The following is a 20,270-nucleotide window of genomic DNA, read 5'->3' as shown; positions in this document are numbered from 1 at the left end:
TATTTGCATATTTTTGTAACAAAATTTTACACCAACGATTTTTTTATAATATGGAATGTTTAGTGATTTCAATAATTTATAATCATTTCAAAAATATGAAGATTTAAAAATTAAAATATTAACTTTTAAAAATATGTTCAACGTAGATATTAAAATATAAGTATGTATTTTGATATGATGTATATAGTTTAATAAACGATATGATATATATATATATACATTAACATAAACACCTATTAAAATAAAATTATTTATTCATATGATTTTATAATCATTGTATCTTATTATAGAAAAAAAATTTAAACCTTGATCACAAAAGTTTATTTGAGACTTTTAACAGTTTTAGTAATTTATTTTCGTTTTGAAAAATTCAAAATACAATATATACAAAAAATCAAATTTTTTATTATATGATTAATATAATTATGTAATTTATTTTAATAATAAAAAAATGATAGAAAGTATACATATTGTTAGCAAATCTTTATTATTTAAAATCATTAATTGTCATATATATCTTAATCACATTAGGTAATTTTGTAGGTTTTATTAAAGAAAAGAATTCAATTTTATAAATGAATGGTTCATAATTGACATATTATATAATATAACATTCCATAGCAATTTAATTTTGGACTAACAAAATTCTCAATTGATTCTCAAGCCGTCACTTAAGCAAAATTAGCATTCTAATTACATAACAACTCAGCAAGATATTTTTTTAATTAATACAAACTACAAGTTATAACTTTTTTAAATGTTTCTATATTAATATACATGAGATTGTTATTCTCTTGAGAGCTACAATATTATTTTTCTTCTCTTTTCGCTGCCCATTTTAGGATTTGAAAAATATTGGTCAAAGTGACGTTCAGAGTTTTCTCTTAAATGTATAACTCTCATCACTGTAAAGAAAAAAATTGTTTGCCCAGGTTCTGGGAATTAGCAAAGCAAATAGCTGCTAATGTTTAGTAAAGTATACGTTGGTTCTGGTCATATGCGCATCCAACAAGTTCTGATGAACCTCAAAACTTCTGGAGAGTCCGGGCAATTGGTGCAAAGTACATGTTACCCTTCGCCCCTACACACCCATATTAAAATTAGGGAAAATTGGAAATATGGAATAAAAAGACAAGTAGATTGTCCCTTTGCCATAATATGAATTATAAGTTGTCCTAATGTCATAATGTTTTCTGTAAACCCAATTAAACCCCTAATCTAATCTTTTAAACGTTTTTGTTAATTTAATTATGTTAAAAAAATATTATTATTATTTTTAATTAATTTAATTATTAAAAAAAAAATACAAAAGGGGAAAATCGACCAAAATTTCCCCCAAGCTCGACGAACCCTAATTGCTCTCTCCTCCTTTGGCGACAGAGAGAAAGGACGATTTGAAGGGGATCTCGCCGTCGCCGGTGTCGTTTTGGCCGGTAATACTCCGCCGGTGTTCTTCTTCTTCTTAATCGAAGTCTCAGAGACCTCGTCTCACTTCGCGACTCGTTCTCAATTAAGTCGCCGAAGACCGCTGAAGCTCGTACCTCGCCGATAACTGAACTCGTGCCTCACCGCTCCGCTCTCACTCTCTCAGCCATAGTTTCAAGCAAACCAATCGATTCTCCTCAGGTTTGTTTATGAATTTTTTGCATGTCTTTGTATCTCTTACTTGAGCTTGTTTAAGATCGATTTTGAATGTCATAAGTTTCGATTCTTTTTTCTGTGAATTATTATTTAGGCTTCAATCTTATCAAAATTTCCTACTTTTTTGAGCTTTGGTTAATTTGTTTTTGTAGCAACCGATCTCTAGTGATTGTGTTTCTTATCAAAATTTCCTACTTTTTGAGCTTTGGTTAATTCTCTTGTTTTATCTTGTGAATTATATTATGATGCATGCGTTTATAAATATTGACTGTAGTGATTGTGTTTCTTGCATTGTTTATAGGTATGACAATTGATCAGTTGCCTAAATGCTTATTCAAAGAGGGAACTGAAACACAAGTTGAGAAGGTCAACAACAGTTGTCGAACTTCCATACTTGCGAAGGTGGCGAAGTACTGTCCAGACGAGTACAAAGAAGTGTCGGAGGATCCGCTATTTGCTCAGATTGTGGCCATTCATGTACACAAGCTTCAGTTTTCGGCAAGAGCGATCCACACCTTCGTTTGCAAGCAGCTTCTGTCCGCAAAGCGTTATGAGTTGTGGTTCCATTATGCTAGGAGGCCTCTCAGATTTTCAATGCAAGAATTCTATGCCATCACAGGTTTGAAATACAAAGACGAGCCCGACTTGGAGATTGATGACTGGGCATATGATGGAGGGTTTTGGAGTAAGTTGCTAAGGAGACAGAAAAATATTTCGGTTCAGCAAATCAGGAAGGTTCATGTGAAGTTGTGTAATACATGGTCTCGTGTTGATAGGCTGCGGTTGGTCTATTTGTGTGTGATTGCTGGTATTCTTATGGCGAAGGATGAGAAGGTGTGGATCCCATACAAGTACATCAAGCTCGTGATGAACTTCGAGAAGATGAGGAAATATCCGTGGGGTCTTCACTCTTTTGATATGCTGGTGAGTTCCATTATCAACGCTAGGGATAAAGTGAAGACGCAAAACAGTTATGTCGTAGATGGATTCTCGTATGCACTTCAGATTTGGTTGATGGAAGCTGTTCCGGACATTGGGTCTCTTTTGGGTCAGAAACTGAGAGAAGGCGTGACTACCATGAGGTGCAGGAATTGGAAAGGATCTGCTAAGATTTCCTATGAGGATATTATTACCATAGAGTCTAATTTTGCTTCCACCGTAAGTTCTGTTTCCTTTAATTGATGTTATTGATGTGCATAGTTCTTAAATTGGTGTGTCTTTAACCTGTTTTAAATTTTTTTTTTGTAGGGAGATGTGTTTCCATCCATTTCTACATCTGGAAATTTCAAAGACGTGATTACTGATGCCGAGTTTGTTCGAGCCTGTGAGATGAAGGATGAAAGAGTTGATCTAATCATTGACATGCAGCGAAACAAGTATGACTGGAGTAAGCATGTTTGGGCTTATAAGGAAACAGTGAAACCATTTCAGTACAGTTCTGAGGAAGATGGTTCAGATGAGGAAGCGGCTGTAGAGACAAGTGAAACTGAAATTGAAGAAGAAATAGAAAGCACCCGTGTGTCTCCTACTAAGAAGAGGAAGAACAGGTTTCGGGATACTGGTGCGGAGTCGAGGAAGAAGAGGTTACTTTGCCAAAGATCAACCGAGAAATATAGAGATCTTGAAGAGGAAATGAAGTCCTATATCCAGAGTATGTTTAACTCTTCTTTTACTGCCTTAGGCCTCGAGGTACGCGAGATTATTGAAGACCGCTTTACCAAATTAGAGGAGAAGATCCTTTCATCTCAGACTCAGGGTGGTGCGCCTGCTAATACTCAGACTCGTGGTACTGATCCGTTTTGGACTCCTTCTGCTGCTGCTGCTGCTGCCACTGCTCCGGCTTCGGTTTCTGGTCGTCCTCCTGCTCCTACTCGGGCTTCTACCGAAGCTCCTGCATCAGTTTCTACTCGTGGTCTTGCTCCTTCTCGCAGTGCGGCTTCTGCTCCTTATCGCAGTCGAGCTTCTGCGACTGCTCACAATGGTGGGCCTGCGAATGCTGCGAAGACAAGGTCTCAGACAAAGGTAAACAAGAAGTAGATCATTTTTCATGTCTTCGGTTGCTGTTATATTTTCATGTCTTTGGTTGCTTTTCTTTTTCATGTACTCGGTTTGCGGTTTGTAATATTATTTTAAGGATGATGTTGTCTTTGCTGTGTGTAATAATTATGTAAGGATGATGTTTTGGATGGAATCTTTCTTTTAAAAATATTAATGTCATGTTTTGTGTTTTATAACCAGGATGCAGATTTGTCTGATGTGTTTGGCAGCTTATTTAGCACCTTAGATGTGAATATAGGGACCCAAGAGTACTTACAGAAGACAATGGGTAACCTTACACAAGAGTCAAATGTTGACGGTTTTGATCCATCTCAAGACAAGCAGTCCGAAGGACCTTCTGATTTCACTACGCCAATGACTTCGTTTCGGCCACAGATCTTCAAAACACCATTCTTGGTTGATAGTGATGATATAGAAGTTCGTTGCAAAGCGAAAGACTACGAGCTAGTTTTCCTTCCAGAAGAGAAATGGGCCAAACTAACTGAATGGACATTGAATCCCACGTAAGTTATTTGAATTGTTTTATTTATTTTTCCTCAAATCTACCTCTTCACTAACATCACAGCAATGCTTTCTTTTTACAGAGTACTTCAGATTGGGCCATCTACATTTGATGCAGAGTTAGCCTCGCGGATTATTGGGCCTAATATTTGGTTGAAGAACTTTGTGAGTTTAGCTCTGAAATATTTTGCAGATTGCTTTTTGTTGTTGGTTCTCATTCCTAAACAAAATTGTATTGTCTTTTTCAGGACATGGACGCCATGATGTATTTGTTTCGGGAGAAAACCACATTGCGTCGGTGGAGTCCAGACCGAGTCGCATTTTTGAACTGTATGTTCAGTAATCAGATTATCACGGCCTATGGGAAGTTTGATGGAAACAGGAGAGGGTACAAAATCGACGACAATTTTCTCGAGTATGGAAGAGGCGAGCTTCCATATCATGGAAGCACAGGTTCAGTATGGAGCGTTGATGTCGATCGTCTCTACATCCCTATATGTGTTAACCAAATCCACTGGATCTCTATTTGCGTCAATCTTGTGAACCGGACAATTGATGTCTTCGATTGTGGGGGTAAGAAGAACAACAGGGTCATCGAAGCTTTTGCCGTCCTCATTCCACGAATCGTCAAGGCAGTCCAGTCGCCAGAGAGGAAGAAAGATTTCAATGTGAAACAGTATACTGTTTCATATGTCCCCATGCGCGGCCTAAACATGAGTGGTAATGATTGTGGTGCTTATTCATTGAAGTTCATAGAGTGCCATCTACTTGGATTAGATTTCTCATTGGTGAACGACGAGAACATCAAAGAAGCCCGACACAAGATAGCTTTTGATCTTTGGGAAGCAGCAAATGATGCGGTCTTGCAATCTCGGATGTCTACATTTAAGCCTCCAAAACGTGCTCCGGTGAAACCTGTTGACCTCGGTTGACTTCATGATTTTTAGCTTGATCCTCTTAGATTTCAAGTTTGTTTCTTCTTTGGGTTTAAGACATGGTTAATTGATTCTTACATTACTCTTATTGTTATGGAATTATTGGTTTTTCTACTATTTTACTGTTTCATGAATTACTTTAAGGAAATAAATCACATAGGGTGTCATTATATACTCTAAACCCTAAAATACCGTAAACCCTAAATCAGCTCCGATTCATACTCTAGAACCTAAAGTAACTTTGATTCATACCCTAAACCGTTTATTAGCTATGATTCATACACTAAACCGTTTATTAGCTATGATTCATACCCTAAATCCTACATTAACTATGATTCATACCCTACACCCTAAATTAGCTTGAAGTTATATCAAAAACTTTAGTATAGATAGGTTTCAAATACAATACCCTAAATCACATAAAGAAAGAAAAATAATTTTTTGTTTTAAAAAATAAAAATTAAGTATATTCAAAAGACGATTTTAAGTTGGAGTTATAGAAATTCGTATTTTCAAAATTTGTCTTCTTACAATTGTCAAATGTCGATTTTTGTGTATTAGGGTGTAGTATTTTACCAGTCAATATAAGGGTTATAGAGTATTAACCGTTTATGGTTTATACCCAGTAGGCCCACCCGAAAGTTATTAAAACCCGACCCTGAACCCGGATCCACACACCCCCAAAGACGTGATTTTCTTTTCAGTTGTCGAAACCTAAGAAAATAAATTTGAGAGAAAAGGGGATTAGGGTTCTTTGTCTGCGATTCCTGTGAGCCTCGAAACGAATTAACAATGACCAGTTCGACGACTTCTTCTGCTCGTTTTCCTCGCATCTCTAATCATGGTGTGCCCACAAGATGTTGGTGTGGCGAGGGTATAACCACTTTTGGTTCATCGACGGCGGAGAATAGGTATCGACGATTCTACAGATGTCAAATCGCAAGAGATGTAAGTCCATGTTTCAATTTTGTGTTCCACATAACACCATACTGACTGATTTTTGGTTTCTTTTGCTATAGAGAAAAACTGAGAATCATCTATTTAAATGGATTGATGAAGCTTTGATTGACGAGATACGGATGGTAGATGCGAAACATGAGAGAGTTGCTCAAGAGATTACAAAGTTTGAAGAAAGGGTTATGGAAAAAGTGAAGTCCGAAATTGTTAGAGTTGAAGCTGAGATGTCAGAAAAGTTCAAAGAGAAGGTGAACTTGGAGATTGCTAGAGTTGCACAGGATATGAAACAGAAGCTAAAGATTACGACGGTTGCTATGGTTGTTGTGGGAGCAATCGTGGGAATATGGACTTCTCTTACTGTCTGATCAAGTTTCAGTGATTGGTTGCTTGTCGTTTGAGTTTGATGGGTTCAAAATAGCTTAAGATTGCATTATTGTTTTCATTATGATCGCCTATAATACACTTGATGGCTTCTTGTTGACTCTCGGTTGCTGACTATTATCAGCTTCAGTTCACAATCTAATACTTTTCTTCTCCTTCATGTTGTTTCAAAGCTAGTAGCTTCAGTTCACAATTTTCTTCTCCTTCATGTTGTTCACGAAGCTAGTAAAAATACAAGAGAGATAACACGATGTCTAATATCCATAACCAAGAACAAAAAAATCCAAAACCAAGCAAAACGAGTAAATCAAGTAACCAACACCATAATGAAAACAAGCTAATCAAAAGCAAGAAAAATCCAAAACAACGAACTGACTAAATCACTCTGTCGCATGTAGCTCTGTTATGATTCTCTTCGCCACATCGACTGCATCTGCGCCTCTTCTTTTCTTCAGCTCCTTGCGATGAACGAAGTTTGTCTTCGACCGTCTCGTATCTGCGCTTTCTTCTCCTTCCTGCTCCTCTTCTTGATTCAGGAGGTTCCACATTAGCATTCCAGACATCATCTGGAACAACCCAACTATCCTCCGGAACACCTATTGGATTGATAGTTTCTTCATAAGCTGTTCTCCAAGTGGAAGTCGTGTACATTTCATCCGTTAGTGAGGATGGGGCTCGACCAACTGTTAAACCAGCCTTGATTGCGTGTCTACATGGGATTTTCAGTAGGTCGTATTTCCCACATGAGCAGGTTCTTCTATCCAAATCAACCAGGCAGTCGATTGTATCTCCGCGAACCAAAAAACGGTACTCATCAACTGGCTGAACCAGAAACGTTTTACCCTTATTAATCCGCCTGTCTATCTTTTTCTCGATGGCAATAGTTAATGGTTTTGTGTGCTTCCTGCTTCGTGTGCGCCGTTCGAAGAACCAACGGGTCAGCATTTCTCTGATGCTATCCAACAAAGGAATGACTGGATACTCTCTTGGTGTGCGCAAAGCAGAGTTTATTGATTCAGCTGGGTTAGTCGTTCTGATGTCATACCTGAATCCTGGAAACTGACAGCGAGCCCACTTTGTAACATCTGCATCTGTTAAATATTTTCCAATAGCTGGACTAATATTGCAGACAGCTTGGAATCGCTTCTGAAAATCAATGACTCTATAAGCTTTAGAAGCTTTTGCAATTAATCCAGCCAGTCCCTTTCCTCTGTAATGTGTGACCACATTATTCAACAAATGGTGGATGCAAATTCCATGATGAGAAAGAGGATACACATTCTCTATTGCCTTACAAAGTGAGGCATTTCTGTCTGACACAAAAGCTAGAGAATGCTCGTCCGCAATAACAACCTTTAGCTGTCTCATAAACCAATCCCATGAACGATCATTTTCTGAGTCCACAACCGCAAACGCAACAGGATACAAGTTAGAGTTTCCATCTAAAGCGGTCGCAGCAAGTAAGACCCCTTTGTATTTGCTCTTCAAAAATGTCCCATCTACCACAAGAACTTGTCGCATGGCTGTCTGAAAACCTCGTACTGATTGGCCAAACGAAACGAAGAGAAATCTGAATCTACCATCAACATCGGTTTCATAAAACGTATGTGTTCCTGGATTAGCTTCTCTCAGCATGTGCAAGTACTTTGGAATTTTTCCAAAACTCTTCTCTGGAATACCTCTAACCATGCTAATTGCAAACTCCCGAGCATCCCATGCTAAGGACTTAGATATCTCACATCCATGTTCCATCCTCATAATCTGTATGACATCATTTGTTTTGGGACCTTCTTTCACACCATCATACCTATGCATTATTAGACTGCCAATTGTCTTTGCAGAAGCTGTCCGACCACCATTATTCATACTCGACGCAGCGCATGTATGATCCGCCACATATTTTTTGATGATGAAATATGTGGAACCTGATAACCCCTCAGCTCGAACACTCCATTTGCAAGGGTTGTATTTGCATCGGATGTACCAAAGGTTTCTGTCAGATTTCACAACTTTGTAATCGAAATTATGCGTCATTGCCGACATTTCCATAGTTGCTTTCAACATGGTTTTGTTTTGAAACGTTTCACCCCTCTTCACAACATCCACCAAAGAAAACCGAACACTTTTTCCATTATCGTCTTCTTTTGCTTTAATGGCGAGAACATCATCTTCTTTATTGGCGTTTGAGTTGGAATTATCTTCAACATCCTTGCTTGATTCAGATGAACGAACACTGTCAGCTCGAGGTGGAAACGAGGAAGGTTCACCTTGTTCTCTGATAGGCGAGCTAGATTTCTCATTATCAACCCCAATGTTGCTGTTGTTTCCACTGATAGGTGAAGTAGACACACACAACCTTGTAGAAGTTTTTCCACGTACATAAGTAAGAAAATTTTTGACTTGCCGATCACTCTCAATGATAACTGGAGGACAGTCTATTGAACCGATTAACTCCATAGGTAAGTAGCTTAACTCAAGCTCGACAAGGTTTTGGTCAATTCCAAAATCTTCTAAAACCATACGGCTTAGGTCTTCAAAGGAACTTGTCAATTCCATGTACAATACTCTACCTCGTTTGTTCGTATCAACCGCAAATCCCCATCCTTTAAGGGGATCAAATTTCCACAACCCACAAGAAGCATAGATATGCATCTTCTTCAACAAGAAATTCAAAATTTTTGGATGAAAAATATCAAAATCCTCTCACCAAGAAGAAGACCACGATTTTTTTTAAAAAAATTTACTTGGAATACACGAAATTTAAGGAAAATAGATTTAGAAGATATTCTCTTACCAGATTATGGAGATATTTAAGGAAACTATACAATTCGAAATTCGTAGAACGTACATTACGTTGTCCGAAGAATAAAGGAATGTGGTAGATTATGGAATAATATTATGGCAGACTCGTGAAACATGGCAGATTTTGTCATTTGGCCTCTGTAGTTATATCAGGAAATAATAGTAAATCAAATCTACCGTAGTTCAGAAATAAAAGTTATGGTAGTCGTTTACTTCTACCATGTCTACCGTAGTTCAGAAATAAAAGAAAGAGTAGTCGTTCAATTCTATCATGCTAGAATTATAACAAATGGTCGATTTAAATTTCTGGTGTTTGCAGATATTTATGTAGTTAACCGAATATGCAATCTACATCCTCGTAGACACTAGATTATGTTTTCTGCCATCGGTAGACCAAAATATGAAATTGTGTTCCACAATTATTTAGTCAACCAAAGTATTTTTCATATGTTTGTCTCTTGTTTATATACATTTTGTATATTTTTCCATATTTTTAGGATTCTTAAAATAATTGATATGATTTTTCAAAGTTCATCAGGGGTACCTAAGTCCAAATCTGACCAAAAAGAGATTTATGGCAAAGGGACAATGTACTTGTTTTTCTATTCCGTTTTGGCAATTTTTTCTTAAAATTATTTGTATTTACTTGGATTAAACCCACCGTACAGGCGGGTAAACAACTAAAAAAAAATTAAAAATTATCTTAAATTTTAATATATTTTTAAAATATTTTTTATGCTCAACTTAAAATAATATTAATCTTCACTACATGTTTTGCTATTCTTATTAAGATTCAAAGGTTTGAAAATTAATAAGAATTTTCTTTTCATTAGTATAGTTATGATATATTTTTTTGATTTTTCTATACCTTTACTATAAAATAAGTAAAATTAAATTACTCGAAATTACATTTGAAATTCAATATATAAAATCATGGATTATTTCTCCTTTTATTCATTTGTTTTTGAACATGTTGATACTTTTCTTTTCTCACAATACTTTTTGTTTGAACTTATTGATGTAGATAATGAGTAAAGTGAATCTATTTGATTTTTTTCTAAAATTAGTTAAATAGTAAACAAACTAAAATTGATTGTTAAACAACATACACTTCTTAAAGTTTCTATCAAATAAATCATATCACCCAAACTGATTATGATTTAATTGGAAACAAATAACATTGTTAATATTTTGAGTATAATTGGTTGTTTTTTTTATTTTTATTTGATTACTTTCGAATAAAGATTTTTCTACTTACGTTCTATTACATAGATAATTAACTTTAATTTCTTTTACTCAAATTTACCATAGTTTTTTTTTAATCTCCTTTACTCAAATTTACCTTAATTTTTTTTTTCTGTTGTTTGATATGTTTATGAAGCCCTCTAGATATGGTAAAGGAGTTTGGAAGCTCAAGGGAATGATAGCATAGACCTCCAGGGAGCCTGATCGCTAGTATGACCCGGAGGTCCGTCGAGTTGGAATCCCGGTGGGATTGATATCCTTATAACTTGGAGGTTCAAGCAAATCGATACTGTTTTCCCATAGGAATTACCAGCTCTATACCTTTAGGTACTGGGGTGTTTTGAGGCGTTTCAGAGCGTGTTTCCCGGGGGAAGGATTATAGCTACTTTTAGGTAACCCTCGGGTTAGTCAATGAAGCCTTGAGGCATTGAGCCTTTGTTTTAACTAATCTAGGACTCGAAGGTTCTTAGATGATTGATTGTAAATCTGTGGATTTTGAACCTTGAGGCTATCTTTGTTGAAATCGTATTCCGCCTTTGAAGGTTGGCCCTTACCGATATGAACCCAGATGTAGTATTTTTCTATAACGTATTCCGCCACCCAGATGTAGGGTCATGCCGATATGATCATTGTAAAACCGTAGACATGTTTTGAACCTTGAGGTTATATATTTCTATATTGTATTTCGCCTCCCAGAGGTAAGCTCCTGTCGATATGAACATTATACATTTGTAGACTTGTTTTGAACCTGGAGGTTATATTTTTCGATATCGTATTCCCCTCCTGGAGGTTGGCTCCTGCCGATGTCGATATATACATTGCTCTCCGCCACTCGAATACAGGCCACTATCAATGTTGTATGATGATGCACTCTACTTCCTGCATGAAAGCAATTGTCAGACTTTTATCTTCTGCTGGTGTGACTTTCACCCTGACAATGGTTAGGCAATCGCCAGTCTTATCGATCGGTGCTGGTGTGAATCTACCTTGGGTAGTGATTCAAATGCAAGTCTTACTACTTTCCACGTCTGGATAAGTACAGATTTTTACGGTGCTCTCGTGATCTGGATTTGCACATTTTTCTCCTTGTATAGACCATACCCTACTTTGCAAGCATACTTCATGTTTCCTACATTTTCTTTTAGCACGTAGCAATTTAATGCAGGAGTAAACTCATTTCTTATGGGGTTCTTGCATGTGTTTTTGCTTGTGGCGTTTGTGTAGGAACCAAATATTTTTGACAACATACTCAAGCTTGCGCAGGTCTAGTCCTGCTTAAGTCATATACCGTTATGATTGTCGCTGTGGGCATACAGTTTAGATGAAGGTTTTACCAGGATCAGAACTCAGATCACACTTGATCCAGCTCATATGCCCCTACAAGTGGATGGAATCGGGTGGCTGTTCTAGACAATAACAATTTATCCATATCATTTCTTTATGCTACTTAGGAGGTTTGTTGCATTGGATTTTCTTTCGCTTTTGTGTTTTTGTTCCGATTTCTAGAATTTTTACTTTGTTTATGTTGTTCATAAGTTGTCCCATTCTAGGTTTTAGTTGTCTTTTTGGGCTCTTGCTTCTAGGAATTCTTTTTATCCGCCAGTTTGTATATCAAACAGTGTATTTTTCTTTTGAATGAATATTATCTTTTTTGTCAACAACTTATACAGACTCATGTAGACTCTGCAAACCAAACCGGTAGCTCCGCATCCACATGGACAAAAAACGACTGTTGCTTTCTTACACTGCGTGTGAGACTGTCCACCCTTAAATTTTACGTCCGTGGTATATGAATGAGCTCTGAACTGTTGAAATTTCTCTTCAAAAACTTTATATCTTCCAAATAACTTGCAAAGGCTGGCCATTCTTCTGGTTCCAAAACCATCTTCACCAACTGAGAAAAATCCGTTGCAAATGTAACAGTAAACTGTTTAAGATTCCTCATACATTCTATTTCCCAAATGAAAGCTTCTATCTCCGAGTGAAGTGGCGAATGACTCGCTCTTGTATCCTCGCTCCCATTAAACCATCAGAACCTTCCAGTTTACTATACCACCCTTGTCCTGAAAAGATTTCTTGAGTTTTCCATGATCCGTCCGTAAAAAACCATATACCTGGAATAGTCGATACCATCGCTGCTACTGGTAAGCGAGTTTGATTTATTCCATGCGTAAGCAAAATCTGTGGCTCTGCCCAAAGTAATGACTCCATTTCTGCCAATTTGAAAATATCTTTCGGTTCAATGTCCAAATTGATAAAAACTTTATTATTTCTACATTTTCATATATACCATAAGATCCATGCAAATTGATAATCTTCCATCTCCGGAGAAACCCTCCAAAATAAATAATCTATACTGGCAAAAAGGGACTGATTGGAAAATATGTGTGGATTCGATAGAATTCTTGATAACGCCTAAACCTGAACCGTCGGTGTACATTCAAAAAATACATGATTGAGAGACTCATCAGGTGCTTTACATCGTGCATAAATTGTGCCTCCTTTCATTCTTCTTGCCTTTAAATTTTTCTTAACCGCTAAACATCCTATACGAATTACCATAAAAAATGTTTTATGTTAGGTTGGCATCGTACTTTTTAGCATAAAGCCTTTAGCGGATGAAAAAAAAAGAATAAAGTATGCAGATGCTCACAAGCAAGAGACGACAAAAAATAATTAAAAAAAAAAACTAAAAGGACGGGCGCACATGGTTTGTGATGTGTGATGGTAGTTTATAGAAGATCCACCGAAAAGTTTCCAAACTCACAAGGTAGCAAAAATGGCTGGTTCCATATAGGATCATGAAAGAAATGTCGTTTCCACAATTAATTTAAAAATTATGTTCCAAATTTCTCAGATAAAAGCTATACTTGAATGCATGTCTTAATCCATCAAAATTATATTGCAAAAAATGATTCTATAATCTATACATTAACCTAAAGTCTTAAGAATGCTAATACTTAAATGTATGTCTTAATCCTTAAATCTTAAATGTATCCCTTAAACCTTAAATCTAGGCATGTCCAATATGGTAAAACCGAGTCGTACCAGACCGAACCGAACCAAAATAGACAATACGGTGTAGTTTTGGTATATACCATATAAACCGAATGAATATGATTTTATAAAAACCGTAGGATTTGGATATGGTTTGGTTTATAACCGATTAAACCGAATAAACCGAATAAAACTGATCAAAAGTAGAAACATGTAAATATGTACATATTTTATAACGCCACATGAAAATATATTTGTTATATAAGTTATTCTTTTGTTAATAATTATTACCATATTTTTATAGTAATAAAAATCCTAATTTGAAAAACAATTAAAATATAACTAAATAACAATTCATCATAACTGAAGCTTTTTATTTTCTTAGTCTTCTTTTTTTAATCATTTTTTTACTTTCTTTTAGCATTGATTAAATTTAAGTGAGGGTTATAAATTTGATGGATAATAACTATTAAAAAATTCGTCACAACTTTTTTCTTATTTATAAACAAACAGAGTTTCACTCGAGGAAGCATGACTTTGATGCACACTAAATATGGAAGAGTGGAAAAACTTTTCTTTGATCATACTTCTCTTCTGTTTTTTATTTTTACTTTGGAGCTTTGATTTTAATTCTAGATTTTATTATTCCATCTGAAGGTATAAGCGTTTTTTTTTGTTCTTTTATTTGAAAATGTAATATTTTTTTAATAAGTGAATGCGATGACAATATGACTCTAAAATTTATATAATATCATCCCAAACTAAATAATTATGTTTTGGTATAAAACCGAATAAACCAAAAACCGGTGGTATATAAACCGAACTGAACCGAAGTAAATATGGATTTAGAATGGTAGTTATATTTTACTAACCGAAATACCAAAAAACCGAAAAAAACCAAACCGAAACCGAACCGATCTCCGGATTGAACATTTCTACTTAAATCCTAACTAGACGTTTATACGCATTTTAGAATTTTATAATAATTGGAGTATTTGGTATATTTAAATGAACATTTTTTGAAAGAAAAACATAATTCATCTATTTAATTCGTTTCACACTTGTTTTATTTTCTATGTTTTATTTATGAATGTGCTAGTCGATCAAGATGAGAGAATTTGTTATTAACCTCTTTCGTATTCATCTATGTAATCATAAAAACATCAACCGTAGTCCGTTCACCATATAAATAAATAAATAATGAAAAATTTAACAACTTTTATATTTATTGTTGTCAATTTAAATATATATTGTTATGACTTTTAAAAACTTATAAAGATATTATTAATTTGGAAAACATAAATTTCTGTTGATACTTTATCAATACTATTAAAAGGGAAGAAGTTTAAATAAATCTACCTAAAAATATTGTTTGGACCCTTTCATTAACAAATAATATTTTGGTCTTACTTTGATTTGGACAAACAATGAATTGAATTGGAAAAGAAAAGTTGAACAAAGAGGAAAAATATAACGAAGAGAATTGAACGAATATTAAACATGAATGGTAGATAAAAAAGATGAACTTATGTTTTCATATTTTAATAGATATAATAAGCATTAAAGTACACGCACAATGAGACCATGAAGTTTTAAACTTCTTATACAATTTAACTTCCTAACCTAAGTATGTCAAAACACCACACAAATGATCTATATTTAACAAGTGTCCTAGAAAAGTCAATAAATCAATTTAACAAGTGTCCTAGAAAACTCATACGAATATTAAAAACAGTAACGAGATTGTTATGGGTACATGGTGGAGTTAAATTGATATTGGGCATGTTGCGCCTGTTTAAAAATTATCTTCATTTTTTATTTTATTTTTTATGTTTTTAAAACATTTCCACTTGTTCCTCATCAAATTTAGAGGAGGAAATATTTCTTCATGAGTTCCCAAATATATGAGGAAAATAAAGAAAAATAGTGGGACCCATGTATTAACAGTTTGACAAAAATTTCAACTGAATTGGTAACATTTTTAAGGAACAACCAATTCATCATATATTTTTCCTAAAGAAAGGGTTACCAATTGAAGCCAATATTTTACGTTAAATTTTTCTAACAATCATTTAGTCAAAACTTTTATTTATTGGACCCATATCTTTTTGTAAACGAAAAGATTATACCATATATATACGACCACATAAATTTGGTTCACAAAAATATAATATCATGTACACTTTATTATACTTTTCTCTAAATATTATTTAGACTCATTAACTTAATAATTAAGATAAGTTTAAAAATTATATATTATGTTAATTTTATTTTAGTGATAAATAACAATTTAGTATTTAAGATAAGTTTAAAATTATCAAAACCCCAACAAATCCTTTTTTTTGCTGCTCAACAAAAAATCTACAAATCTATACTATTAAATTAGCCAAAAATCTCTCAAATAAATCTTAAGTTTCACAACCTGAACAAATGTAACTTTTATAAAATGCACAAAAATATAATGAAAGGTTAGATTTGGGCATTAGGATCTTCGGGTCAAATATAAATATAGATCCAAGTTCTTTGTGTCTTGGGCATTTATATCCAACTAGGTATTTGAATTTTTTTTTTGTTCAGATCGGTTTCTTTTAGTTCCAGGTCAGTTTGAGTCAATAATTCAAGTATCTGTAAAATGTACTATGTAATTTGCCTACGGAATGAGTCTAGCTCCATTCGAGTATTTAGGACCCTTTCACTAAAAAAAATATCCAATATTTTAAATATATTTTTAAAATTTGAAATTTACCCAAAACCTGAAACTATAACAGAAAATGGGAATTCAAAATTTAAAATAATATTTTTATACTCAGAACATATATGAATTACTCAAATATACTTAATATGAACAAAACATTCTAGGTACTTTGGGTACTCGGAGTCCAACAGAGATCCGCATGTCCTAAAAATCTAGTAGGTACTTTTTCCCAATCCCGAACCTAAACCTGTATTTCGTATTGGTTTGGTTTGTTTATCATATTTAGGTAAAATTTTCATATTTAAGAAATAATTACATAAGAGTGTTTATATAAAATCTCGAATAAATCTATTCATAAGTTATATAATTTTAAATAAATTTCTGTATTCGATATAAACGACTTTATAACATAATAATACACAATATACTAAAAATACTATCGCATATCCAACTTTGTATATAACCCATAAAATCCGCGCTTTTAAAACGGGGTCAAAATCTAGTTAAATTTTAAAAGGGTATTTTCAAGAATGACTTAAAAGTTCTGGTCAAACACAAATTAATGAACTTCTTTTTTATTTTAGTTTTGAAATTTTCATCCTAGTATTAAACTTTATTCATGAGAATGTCCTTATATTTTTCTCGTACATGACATCAAACATCCTCACCATCTTCATTTATTATGAAAATGTCATTGTTATAAATATCACCGATAACCATGAACAACCAAAAATTAAACTTTAAATGTTTTTTATTTCAGTTTTTCATATTCTTTACATTTCTTGTACACAAATTTTTTTTTTATCTTGCATTTGCTCTCTTATTTCATTTCAAAAACTCTCAATATTTCTTTTACAAAATAACTTTTTTTTTAATTTCCTCACATGATTCTTGGCAATAAACGATTGAGTAATTTTCGTTTGAATCAATTGCTTCAGTACTCCTAAAAAAAAAGTATTCTCGAGTACTCCTCCTTTTTTTATTTTAATATTTATTTAAATCACGAAAATTATTAAAAGACCTACCAACCAGACGAAATCTAGTTATTTACAAATTTACCGGACGGACTATCCAGACCCAAACCATATCCACCCGTTAAATTTGGATCCATACATAAAAATCTAGATATCAACTAAGTATTTCAAGTTTTACTCATTTTTTCTATTTTTCACTGAAACAAATCAGTCTTATTTTTTTCATCTTTTTATCACATGAGAACGGATAATCTTCAAATAAAAGACAAATCAAAATTTTCTCCAGAAAAAATAACGAAATAACAAATCATGTATTATCCATCGAAAGAGAAGAAAAAACAAACCCAGAATTGTATAACTTAGTAAAACTTGATATAACTATAAAACTTTGTACAACTTAGTAAAACTTTAAATAGTTTAGATTATATAGCTTAGTAATACTTTGTGAATTTTATGATGATGACTTAATTTAATAGTTACGTTTTTCTATGAAGTGTTGCTTTCAAAAGACAAAAATGAAACATAGAACAAAGTGAGAAGAATGGTGGTTTAGGTAGTGGAGATATGAAAAAAGAATGTGGATAAGAGTGGACGAGAAGGATAATAGAAGTAATATGGAAAAAAATTATCGTGGAGATGAGCAAAGGGAGAAAGAAGCAATGAAGAACAAATCAACCATTGGTAACCAATACAAGTGACAAAGAAAAAAAACCAATCATTGTCAACCAATACAAGTTTTTGTAATAAAATTTTGTTATTTATATTTATGTAACTCGGTATAACTTTGCGAAAGTTCTCCATTTTTGTTTGTCACTTTGTAGATCTTGAGACTACTTTTTTTGTGTTTGTTTAATTTGGTAAAAATTTATCAAAGTTTCATATTTTTGTTTGTCAAATTTATTATTTCTTTATTTTAGTGTTTGTGTAAATTTGGTTAAGCTTGAAAAAAACTTTACATTCCATTAAGGTGATATAAATTTTGATTAGTTATACATCCAAATTCTTACAACTACTAGAAATAAGAGAACATAGAACTATCATTATTTTCCTTGCACTATAGGGTTTCTCAATCTTCATAATTGCCTTAAGAAGTAGAACTTCTTCTTTTAACACACTAAATTTGTCGTTTGTGTTTATGTTACTTGGTTTGTTATTTATGTTCGTAGAACTTGGTGTAACTTAGGATAACTTTGCTCAAGTATCTCATTTTTGTTTGTCAAATTTCGTAAAATTTATTATTACTTTTTTTTCTTTTCATGTTTGTGTAATTAGGTTAAAATTTGCCAAAGTTCGCCATTTTCGTATGTCAAACTTTGTATAACTTAGTATTTTTTTTCCTTTTGTACAATTCAATAAACTTTGTCAGAATTTTTGTTTTTCATTTGTCCAATTTCGAAAATTAAAAAAAAACTTGTCACTGAACTAATTTGATAGAAGTTATGATTAACTGTATAACCAAAATCTTAGAAATACCATGACAGTAGGAATAAGACAACATACAACTATCAAATTTTTTTTTTCATTATTGGGTCCTTTATCCGCATTGAGAAACCCCACGGAGACATCAATAGTATTGGAAATAAGGATTTGGATCAGATTTGGAGAACTTCTCTATGATACCCTCGCCGCTGCATCAACACTTAATAGGTAGCTTCAGAGTTTTGACTCTTGATTGACAACTATATTCTAGAAAAAAACCCGAAAATTGCAGATTAGGTGAAGAAAGATGAAAAATGAGAAATGGGATGAGAGAAAATGGATTGAGAAGATAGTAGAAATGAGAAACCCTAAAAATTAAAGCAATTATAGTTACCAACTTCGTTTTCGAGGTCTGGAAAAAACGAAAATTTTGGGGGGGGGGGAATTCTGAAATTTGGGCAGGAAAAGTTTTTACAGTTTTTTTGGGGTCGAACTTTTACCAAGTTTGTAGTTTTACAAAAAGCTTCAAAGTTTTACTTTTCTATTTTTTGCATTTTTTTTTAGTTTTACTGTACTCAAAAGATTTATATTATAGTTATACCATTTATATTTAGTCTTTTACAATCAGTTCCCATCAAATCATATTGTAATATGATTAATTTCATGGCGTATACAAGTTTTGTAATGTCACAAGGTCAGTACTAAGAAAAAAAAACATAAAAGAACATTGTATTTCATCTATTATAAATAGTACACAACTATGTGATGAAAATTTTGACTATAATTATTTTGAATTTAAATCAGAAAATACTAACAAATAATAAGCATAATGCTTGTAAACAACCAAACAAGTTTAGAATTTTGTATCTTCAATATTCTGTATTTTATCAGTTTTACTAAGTTTTATTTAGTTTTTTCATTGTCTTGAAGAATCATCTTGAATAATAGATGCAACTAATCATGGTGTGAATTTTCTTATTGTTCCTGAATTTAAACTTTTTCAAAAGTAAGTATGCATTTTATGTAAACTTTAATCGAAATAAATCAGAATTCTTAATATTCGGAGCTTAGAGTTCAAAATAATTAATTCAAAACAGTTATGGTATGATGCTTAATCAACTAAATCTTTCACATGTCTCCACGTTATCCAAATCAATACCTACATTGTCTCTATCTATAATAACAACATATTCCACTGGCTCAGTCAACTTAAGATGTCGTTAATTTTTAATGGTCTCATAGGTTTTACTACCAATGAAATATAACTCAAATTTTACCTCTTTGTACATGGATTTATGGTCATCTTTCTGCATATCCTGTCCACTAGCATACAAACTACCTTCGTCTGGAAACCATTCATGACCATCTCCGGCTTTATAATAGTATTTTTAATAATCAAAGTGTATGTTTGTGAAAGAACTCGTCGTCTCACGTAAAAATCAAAATGATTAACATCAAGTTAGATGAACTTGCACGGTTTAACCATAAAATTTTACCAAGTTATATAGTTTTACCAATATAGTTATATCAAGTTATACAGTTTAGTTAGTACTATTTTATCTAGTTACACAGTTTCACATAGTTGTACATTATAGTTTTACCAACTTGTACGGTTATAGTTATACATAGTTATACCATTTTGTTCATACCAAGTTTTACTACATT

General features: G+C 33.3%; 3 protein-coding genes across 4 annotated transcripts; 2 read left to right on the top strand and 1 right to left on the bottom strand.

Moving 5' to 3' along the window:
• The first annotated feature begins 1,077 nt into the window (after window positions 1-1,077).
• On the top strand, window positions 1,078-6,761 carry LOC111200091. 2 transcript variants are annotated; one of them, XR_007330738.1, is made up of 4 exons: window positions 1,078-1,626; window positions 1,943-2,799; window positions 2,890-4,365; window positions 4,449-6,761. XR_007330738.1 is itself a non-coding variant. In XM_048771348.1 (3 exons), the coding sequence occupies exons 2-3, from the start codon at window positions 1,945-1,947 to the stop codon at window positions 3,676-3,678; spliced, it is 1,644 nt and encodes a 547-aa protein (XP_048627305.1). In that variant the 5' UTR covers window positions 1,078-1,626; window positions 1,943-1,944; the 3' UTR covers window positions 3,679-6,761. The 2 variants fall into 2 exon arrangements, 1 of the variants encoding a protein (XP_048627305.1); XM_048771348.1 differs by having other exon boundaries at window positions 2,890-6,761.
• LOC106453714 (uncharacterized protein At4g04775-like) lies at window positions 5,928-6,457 on the top strand. Its single transcript, XM_013895931.2, has 2 exons — window positions 5,928-6,083; window positions 6,155-6,457. The coding sequence occupies exons 1-2, from the start codon at window positions 5,928-5,930 to the stop codon at window positions 6,455-6,457; spliced, it is 459 nt and encodes a 152-aa protein (XP_013751385.1).
• Window positions 6,762-6,848: 87 nt separating the features above from the next.
• Window positions 6,849-9,125, bottom strand: LOC106453713. The gene has a single exon (XM_013895930.2). It carries the CDS (start codon window positions 9,123-9,125, stop codon window positions 6,849-6,851), a length of 2,277 nt encoding a protein of 758 aa, XP_013751384.2.
• Window positions 9,126-20,270: the final 11,145 nt, after the last annotated feature.

Source organism: Brassica napus, unplaced genomic scaffold, assembly GCF_020379485.1.
Source record: "Brassica napus cultivar Da-Ae unplaced genomic scaffold, Da-Ae ScsIHWf_1109;HRSCAF=1576, whole genome shotgun sequence".
Classification (NCBI taxonomy): Eukaryota; Viridiplantae; Streptophyta; class Magnoliopsida; order Brassicales; family Brassicaceae; genus Brassica; species Brassica napus.
Note: the sequence above shows the minus strand (reverse complement) of the source record. Positions and strands in the feature narration are given on the sequence as shown.

Bases quoted from the DNA above. Each gene is read 5' to 3' on its own strand.
- LOC111200091 (XM_048771348.1), top strand. From the start codon at position 1,945: ATGACAATTGATCAGTTGCCTAAATGCTTATTCAAAGAGGGAACTGAA. The intron at 2,800-2,889 runs GTAAGTTCTGTT...TTTTTTTTGTAG, and splicing joins AGTCTAATTTTGCTTCCACC to GGAGATGTGTTTCCATCCAT.
- LOC106453714 (XM_013895931.2), top strand. From the start codon at position 5,928: ATGACCAGTTCGACGACTTCTTCTGCTCGTTTTCCTCGCATCTCTAAT. The intron at 6,084-6,154 runs GTAAGTCCATGT...CTTTTGCTATAG, and splicing joins GATGTCAAATCGCAAGAGAT to AGAAAAACTGAGAATCATCT.
- LOC106453713 (XM_013895930.2), bottom strand. From the start codon at position 9,125: ATGCATATCTATGCTTCTTGTGGGTTGTGGAAATTTGATCCCCTTAAA.